General features: G+C 52.4%; 1 protein-coding gene across 1 annotated transcript; it reads left to right on the top strand.

Annotated features, from left to right (window-relative positions):
- Positions 1-2080: 2080 nt before the first annotated feature.
- LOC103769665 (putative adenosylhomocysteinase 3) lies at positions 2081-8886 on the top strand (the record flags this gene model as incomplete). The annotated part of the gene is made up of 6 exons (XM_008936888.1): positions 2081-2187; positions 3849-3965; positions 5709-5772; positions 6789-6877; positions 8514-8584; positions 8699-8886. Coding segments are annotated over 6 exons (636 nt in total), but the record flags the coding sequence as incomplete, so codon positions are not given.
- Positions 8887-8912: the final 26 nt, after the last annotated feature.

Here is an 8912-nt window from a genome sequence, read left to right as displayed (position 1 = left end):
GTAGGGAACATGTGAAGAAGACAATGATGATGATGGAGTCAGAAGTCTTTGACATTGGTGTGGGGAACATGCCAAGAGGAGGAAGAGGAGGAGGAGGAGGGTCATGATAACATGGGGCAACGTGCTGTGAGCCAGCCCCACCAGAACAGGTCCTGGGCACTTCTGCTGCTCAGTGGAACCTGCTCCCCTTTTTCTTGAGTCTGGTGGGGATTGTCACCCTTCCCACCTTGCCTGGGCACTACTGGGGCCACCTGAGGCCACCTGGGTGGCAGGAGGACTTGGGGAAATGCAGGAATTTAGGGCTTTTTCTTTACTTCTATCCTTTCTTCTTTCCCAGACACCTCTTGATGGTCCCCAGGGGGTCCCTCTGAAGCATTTAGAGCTCACCACCCTCCTTGGGTGTGGCTGTGTGGAGGTGTTCCCAGAGTGCTTGGGACTGGGGCCACCAGCAGAGAGCAGACAAGCTCTTAGATGTCTTTGCAGAGGAATTTTTAGATTTCTGTGATGGAATCCTTCTTGTGTCCATCCTTTCCAAGGCCCCTTCTCCAAGGGCACCTTTACTGGCTCCTCTTGAGTGTTTTTATTAAAGCAATAAGCCTCTGGCTTTCTCCACTGCCCTGCAACCTGTCACCAGGAGGAAATGGGCAGCTCAGGAGACTCAGGATCTGATGAAGAAGAGTTTTGTGCTTCTGAGGTTGAGGTTCAAAGCCAGAGGAAGTGGGTGGAGACCCAAGGCTGTTGTCTAGAAGAGGTTCAGTATTTTTGATGTGTTTGTGCTGCAGTTACATTGTAATTGGCATTAGTGGTTCTGCACCATCCTCCTCCTCCTCCACTATACATTTAACCCATCTCAAAAGCCTCCACTCACTAACTGGGTCTCCTGACACCTATCCTCCACAAGATCTTCAATTTCTTTCTAAAGGACATGTGTTTTGTTGTTTTGTTTTGTTTTCCCAGGCTGAAAACCTTCTCCATCTTCTTTCTTCTCTATTCTCCATCCAACATCCTGCTCTTCCTGCATCCTCCTCCTCCACCCTCATCCTCCTCTTCCATCCTCCTCCTCCCCACCCTCATCCTCTTCCATCCTTCTCCACTCTCCTTCTCCGTCTTCTTTCTTCTCTATTCTTCATCCACCATCCTGCTCTTCCTGCATCCTCTTCCTCCACCCTCATCCTCCTCCTCCACCCTCCTCCTCCACCCTCATCCTCTTCCATCCTTCTCCACCCTCCTTCTCCTTCCTCCTTCCTCTCCATTCTCCTCCTTCATCCTCTATCCTTCTCTTCCACCATCTTCCATCCTCCATCCTTCTCCTCCACCCTCTTCCATCCTCCTCCTCCTCCACCCTCATCCTCTGCCATCCTTCTCCACCCTCCTTCTCCTTCCTCCTCCCTCTCCATTCTCCTCCATCCTCTATCCTTCTCCTCTACCCTCTTCTATCCTCCATCCTTCTCCTCCACCCTCTTCCATCCTCATCCTCCTCCATCCTTCTCTTCCACCCTCTTCCATCCTCCATCCTTCTCTTCCACCATCTTCCATCCTCCATCCTTCTCCTCCACCCTCTTCCATCCTCATCCTCCTCCATCCTTCTCCTCCACCATCTTCTATCCTCCATCCTTCTCCTCCACCATCTTCCATCCTCATCCTCCTCCATCCTTCTCCTCCACCATCTTCTATCCTCCATCCTTCTCCTCCACCCTCTTCCATCCTCATCCTCCTCCATCCTTCTCTTCTACCATCTTCCATCCTCCATCCTTCTCCTCCACCCTCTTCCATCCTCATCCTCCTCCATCCTCCTCCATTAACAGCCATCCCAGAAAAGCTGTTGGCTCTGTGTGCTTCAAAGACTTTTCCATCTGTGCTTCTGGGAGCTGGGGCAAGAGGAGCTTCCACAGCAATTTTCCTCTGGTCTCATTACGGATGTCGAGGTCAACATCAAACACCACAAGAGGGTATTTGAGATGCCCAAACATGGGCTTGGTTAGGAATGATGTGAGCCTGTGATTTATCTCTTGTACCTTTTGGGGCCAACAGGCCTCAGTGGCTCTCCAGAGTGGTGACTTTGTGGTCATTTTTATTGCAGATCTTGGATGATGGAGGAGATCTCACTCACTGGATTTACAAGAAATACCCCAACATGTTTAAGAAGATCAAGGGGATAGTAGAGGAGAGTGTGACTGGTGTCCACAGGTAATGGGACAGGATGGACTGGGGACATGGGACAAAAAAGCATTTTCTGCCTCAAGGTGCTGGTGGCAAAAGATCCCCAAGCTGGGAGGTGCCACAGACTTGGCTGGACATTGAGCTTCCTAATCCGTGGTCTGTGGTTTTCCTTCAGCTTGGGCTTGGCTCATAAACAAAAAGAAGAGTTGTTTTTAATCTCTCCTACAGTGAAAGCAACTTGGAACTCCTGCTCTGAACTGCAGATGAGGAGTAGAAGCATCTACCAACCATTGCCTGGGTGGAAAAAGTGCCCAAGGTCTTGGATGTCCACCTGGGAGATCAGGGCAATGGTTGTCTCCCCTTGTTGTGCAGATGGAAAGAGGAAGGGGTGAGGGTGTTGCCCAAGAAGGAGTGGGCTTTGGGGAAGGTCAGAAGTGTAAAATGAATCTCTGGGAAGAAGTGAGATTTGGGAAGAGGAAATGAGTCTCTGCTGGGGGTGGGAGTCCAGAAAAGGAGAACCACAAAGATGAGACCATGAGTGCCATCCATCAGTCTCCTGGCAGGAGCAAGGCTGTTGGCTGAGGTTGGTGGCATCATAAAATCACAGAACTGTGCTGGCTGGTTGGAAGAGACCTTCAAGATCCTGGAGTCCAACCCTTCCCCAGCCCTGCCAGGTCCCCACTGCCCCGTGTCCCTCACCCCACATCTCCACGGCTTGGAAACCCCTCCAGGGGTGGGGACTCCACCACTGCCCTGGGCAGCCTGGCACAGGCCTCCACAGCCCTCCAGGGCAAGAAATTGTTCCCAAAATCCAACTGAAACCTTCCCTGGTGCCAAGGAGCACCTGGAGACCTCACCTCCAGGAGACAGACAGTGTGAGGGCTGAAGCTCCTCAGGTGACAAAGAGAAACCTGCAGGTGGTCTGTAGAGCCTGACCAAGGGAGCGTGTTGATGGTTGAATCCATTCTCTTAAAGGTCTTCTCCAACCTAAACAGTTCAATGATTTTATGATTCTACATCCCCCTCCTCAAGGTGTGAGGCAGGGAGATGATTTTCAGATTGTCTTTGCAGCCCTAGTGAAGCCTTTAGAGTCATTTTGGGTAGTTCTGATGCTGCCAGGAGCTGAGTCTGCTCTCAGAAGTAGGAGGTCAGGTTGATATTCTCCCCACCCTTGTTGCTTCTCACACCACATCTTGGTGATCAGGCTCCTGCTGCTGTTGAAAGGGATATTTTGGTGCAGGAGTTGATCTCAGCAGCTTCACACTGCTGTGCCTGTCACCCTCCTGTGGCCACCCTGATTTGTCTTGAGCTGCAGGAGCTTCAAGAGCTCTCATCTTCTGTTATCTGAAGCAGGATTTGGGGGTTTTGTCCTTTGGGTGGTCCTAATATCAACACTTAGGAGGCCCATGGAGTCTAGAGCACCTTCTGATCTCTGCTGTTTGATGTTTTTATGAAAAGCCTCTTGCCAACCTGGTGGTTCTTCAGTAAGGGTGGGAGATGGGGACAAGTGTCTGTGGAAGGAAGGGTGTGATTTCTCCTCCTGACTTGAGGAGCTCTTCAGAGGTCTATGGTTGACCCTCCAGGTGTCTGCTGCTCGCTCCAGAGAAACAAGAACCTTGAGAGCACACAGCAGTGGAGAGTAGGGAAATATTCTCCCCCTGATTTCTTTCTTCCCCTGTTCCTGCCAGGCTGTACCAGCTGTCCAAGGCAGGGAAACTCTGTGTCCCAGCCATGAACGTCAACGACTCGGTCACAAAGCAGAAGTTTGACAACCTGTACTGCTGCAGGGAGTCCATCCTGGATGGGTATGTACCTGTCAGACCCCACAGGGACCTGGGTCCTTGCCTCTGTCCTACCTGCCAGTCCCACTCGTTTGGGATCAGTTGATGTGGCTGAGAACAAAGCCCCTTGATTACCTCTGGTCCATCCTGTTTCCATCCAAGATGGGAATCTGTGGGGTGTTCTGAGAGAGCAGCGACCTCTCTGTGGGTCAGAAGGTCCTAAGAGTTATTTGTACAATTCTGTGTAAAGCTCTCCAAACATAAAGCTCTGGGAGACCCCCCTGCAGTGCTGGGGCAGCTCTGGAGTCCTCAGCACAGCAGAGCCAGGGAGCTGCTGGAGCGGGGCCAGAGGAGCCCCAGCAATGCCCCGAGGGGGGAACCCCTCTGCTGGGAGCCCAGCAGGAGAGAGTTGGGCTGGGGCAGCTGAGAGGAGAAGGCTCCAGCTGGGGAGACCTGCTGGGGGCTGCCAGGACTGCCAGAAACCTGGGGGGGACTTTGGAGCAGGGGCTGTTGGGACAGGACAAGGGGGGATGGTTTGAAACTCCTCAAGGGAGATTTAGACTACAGAGAAGGAAGAAATTTTGGAATCTGAGGGTGGTGAGCCCCTGTCCCAGGCTGCCCAGAGAGGTGGTCACTGCCCCATCCCTGGCACCATCCCAGGGGAGGTTGGCCGGGGCTCTGAGCACCCTGCTCTAGTTGGGGCTGTCCCTGCTCCCTGCAGGGGGTTGGACTGGATGACCTCAAAAGGTCCCTTCCAAGCCAAACCACTCTCTGATTCTGTGAAAACATCCTGATGAAGTAATTCTTCTAATTAAGAAGCCATTTCTTCTTCATTATGGCCACAGCTCTGCTTGGTGGTCACGGGGATCAAGGCACACCAGCCAGTATCTGCCATGGGGGGGACCAGTGGTGGGTTGTCCCCAGGATTTGAGCTGAGGACACAGCATTTAGTCCATGGTCCATGTGTAGCAGATGCTGTCAGTGGCTGAGAAACATCAAAAAATCTAAGAATCACAAAAAACCCTCTTGTCTTCAGCTGTGGTGGGTGATGGACCTCATGGGTGGAGAGGTTGGGATCAGGGTTAAGGCTGGGCCAGGCATCTGAAACTGGGCCAAGGGGAGTGGAAGCAGAGGAGCAGTTCAGTCTGCTGGGGGGTTTTTAGCTGAATTCTCTCAGAATTGTGAGGGAATTTCACCTTCCCTGCACTGGTAACCTATTTACTGGTGTGCTAAAAATAGCCCCTAATGTAGGACACTCTCTGGGAGAAACCAGGAGGAAAGTGAGTGGAAGGGAGAGCTCTGCTTGGGAAAACACTGAGATTCTGGCCATAAATTACCACTTCCCTTCTGGGGTTAATTCTGTGGGGTGTTTTCACTTAAAAAAAGCAAAAAAATTTAAAAAAAAGAAATTTGGTAAATATTATCACTATTTTTGGAGTACTGAAACAAAGAGATCCAACAAAAAATGGCAGAAACAATAAAAAAGGGGTCCAACCCCCAAACCTTTCTTCTTTGTTGTGTGTCACTCGTAGCACCCCCTTTACCACAGGGGAAAAAAAATCAGTTTTTAGGTGCCCTTCAGGTCTTCTCTGCCCCCAGAATTGCTGCATGTCCACGGGGACCTGTGCTCTTGTGAAGGACCATGGTGAAGGTCTTGTGAAGGACCATAGTGGAGGTCTTGTGAAGGACTTTCTGAGCCTTCTCAGTGGAGCAGGTCCTGCTGTTGGTCTTTCATTGTCTTTTTTTCTTTATTTTCCTCTTCTTCAGCCTTAAAAGGACAACAGACATGATGTTTGGAGGGAAGCAGGTCGTGGTGTGTGGCTATGGGGAGGTGAGTGCTTCACATCTCCCCTCTCTCATGTACAATGGGCACATCCTTGGCTTGGCTTTACCCAACAGGGCTCTTCTGGCCTCCTGCCTTTTCTCTGCAGCTGCCAGGACCTTCAAACCTGGTGGGTTGGCCAAAACTGAAGATTTTCTTGATTTCCAATATCTTTAAAATTCATCTCCAATTAATATCCAATATTTCTTTAGTATTAAACAGATACTGAGCCTGAATCTTGAGAGACACGAGTAGGAAGCATCTGAATATCTTTATTATCTGAATATTGCTATATCCAGATATTAATAGACCATATATTGATATTTTCTTTTACTATGATAGTCTCTTTTCTATTTCTCTTCTCTTTTCTATTGCTGTTCCCTTCTGTATTTCTATTATCCCTTCTATTCTCTGTAAAAGACTATCAGAATCCTGAGGGGTTGGGTTCTGCAGGTCTCTGGAGACTGGGACCATCACCCTCCAGCAGTTCTCCTTGGGACCAGTGAACACCAGTCACACTGGTGCTCTACTGGGGTTCTTGGTTTTTCCCAGAGAGCTGAAATGACACCAATTTCTGATGTGGAATTGCATTTTTTGGGGAAGTCCTGGTGGTTTCAGCTTTGGCCTGAGTTCCTGTGTGAAGGTTAAAGCTCATTAACCCTCTGATTAAACCCCTGAGCTTCCTGAGTAGAGGAGAGCTCACAAGAGAGTCTCCAGCTTGCCCTCTGATAAGAACAACCTCTTGTTATCATGGTGCTTTCTCAATATCAAGATGTTTAAGGGGGGAAAAACCCTTCCCTGGAATCAAGATCAACAGTTTTCCATTTTTCAGTGCCTCTCTTAGCTGAGCTGGGCCTGACTCAGCTCCTGCATCACTCCAAATCCAGCAATTTCCCCAGAACCCCAACACGTGCCAGAGGAGCTCGGGGAGGGCTGGGGATGAACCATCCCGTGGTCGTGGTGGTGCTCAGCATCTCCTGAGCCCCTCAGCATCTCACTCCTCCTCTCTGCTCCTCTCCCCCCAGGTTGGCAAGGGCTGCTGTGCTGCTCTGAAGGCCATGGGCTCCATCGTCTACGTCACCGAGATCGATCCCATCTGTGCCCTCCAGGCCTGGTGAGTGCTGGTGCCAGCCTGGCTCCTCCTGCAGCCCCCTGCTTGACCCCGGGAGCACCACAGCCAGAGACAGCTCAGCAGAGAGGGGAGAGGGGCTTCTCTGCCCCCTCGGAGGGACCCCCAGCTCTCTGCTGTGGCCAGAAGAGGGTCCCTGTCACCCAGTTCATCTCTAGCCCCCTGTGCCAGCCTCTGCAGCCAGCACTGCAGTGCCCAGGAGCTTAACGATCACCCTTGGGCACTTTGGGGATGGCAGCACGTTGGGTGGGGGTGTTGATCTGCTGGAGGCTCCCCAGAGGGGTCTGGCCAGGCTGGATCCATGGGCTGAGGCCAATGGGCTGAGGGTCAACCAGGCCAAGGGCCGGGTCCTGCCCTGGGGTCACCACAACCCCCTGCAGCTCCAGGCTGGGGCAGAGGGGCTGGAAAGTGCCCCAGGGAAAGGCCCTGGGGGGTTGGGGGACAGGCAGCTGGAGAGGAGGCAGCGTGTGCCCAGGGGGCCAAGAAGGCCACCAGCATCCTGGCTTGGGCCAGCACTGGTGTGGCCAGCAGGAGTAGGGCAGGGATCGTCCCCCTGGGCTGGGCACTGGGGAGGCTGCCCCTCCAATCCTGGGGGCAGTTTTGGGCCCCTCCCTCCCAGAAGGCCCTTGAGGGGCTGGAGCTTGGCCAGAGAAGGGTTGTTCTGGTGCAGAGATGCTCCTTCTGCATCCCAAGGTGTGAGGTGGGACCTGACTAGGAAAGCAGAGTCCCAAAACCACCCGGAGCCTCATTACACCCTCAGCTTCTTCCTGACAGCAAGCTTTCGTGGTGAGGACACTAATGATGCCTGCTTAATTAGCAGAGCTGATCAGCTCCTGGCTGGCTCTGTGACCTTCACAAGGGGCACGTCCAGCACCCACCTCCTTCACTGTGAATTTGGGCATTTGCAGCCTCCTGACTCTGCAGGAGGCAAAACTCTTGGAAGGGGTTTGAAATGGGGGAAGAAAACAGTAAATGGGCCACACAGCAGGAAAAAAATCATTTTTTTTTTAGAGTAACTACGATTTTGCAGCTTGTGAGAGTCACAGCAATAAGTTCTTGGGAGGATTTTCAACAAATCCTAAAAAAAAATCCCCTCTCCTGCCCTTGTTGGCTGCTGTGCTGAGCAGACCTGGCTCAGGGAAGTCAGGAGAGACCTGCTGAGGGCTCAGCCCTTCTGGAGAGCTTCATAGGTGCCTCAGGTTGGGTTGCAGGGAGTCAGCTGCTAGTTTTGGGTGGCTCAGGGTGTTTTTGGGATGACCTAAATCCACATCAGGAAGGGTTCTGCAGCAGGAGGCTGTGGCTGCATCTTCAGGCTGCACCTGGCAGGAGCAGCAGCTATAAGAAAACTGAGATGGCAGATGTGGAGGCCTTGACAAAAAAATGTGAAACTCCCCCAGCTCTCTTTTCCCTTGTCCCCACACAGTCCCAGATCCTCCAGGTTGACTCCAGAAGCCCTCTGATGACCTGGGACACGTGGCCCTTGGCATGCTGAGTCGCTGCGCCCCATTCTGCCTTCAGAAAGCTCAAAGGAGCATCTGAGGATCACCTGATGGGGGTGGGGGTCTATTTTGGCCATGTTTTGGCTGCTTCTCAGACCACCTTCCCCCCTCTCTTCTCTTAGCATGGATGGATTCAGGCTGGTGAAGCTCAATGAAGTCATCAGGCAGGTTGACATCGTCATCACCTGCACAGGTACGTGGTGCCCGGGGCAGGATGAGTCCCCAGGGGTGCACAGCAGGGTCCAGCTCCTCCCAAAGGGGAAAGCAGAAGGTGGGGGAAGTGACCCTGGGTTCTGCTGTCGGGCAGGTAACAAGAACGTGGTGACCAGGGAGCACCTGGACAGGATGAAGAACAGCTGCATTGGCTGCAACATGGGGCACTCCAACACCGAGATCGACGTGGTGAGCCTGGCACAGGGGCAGGGCAGGGGGCAGGGGCAGCCTGGGACCCTTCTGCTAAAGTGGCTGATCCACGTGGCTGCAGCAAGCAGCTGAGGGGATAAATGCTGGACTTGAACCTC

The sequence above is a fragment of the Merops nubicus genome, unplaced genomic scaffold (assembly GCF_000691845.1).
Source record: "Merops nubicus isolate BGI_N331 unplaced genomic scaffold, ASM69184v1 scaffold2733, whole genome shotgun sequence".
NCBI classification, from domain to species: domain Eukaryota; kingdom Metazoa; phylum Chordata; class Aves; order Coraciiformes; family Meropidae; genus Merops; species Merops nubicus.
The sequence above is the reverse complement of the archived record's forward strand: the minus strand, read 5'-3'. Positions and strand labels throughout refer to the sequence as shown.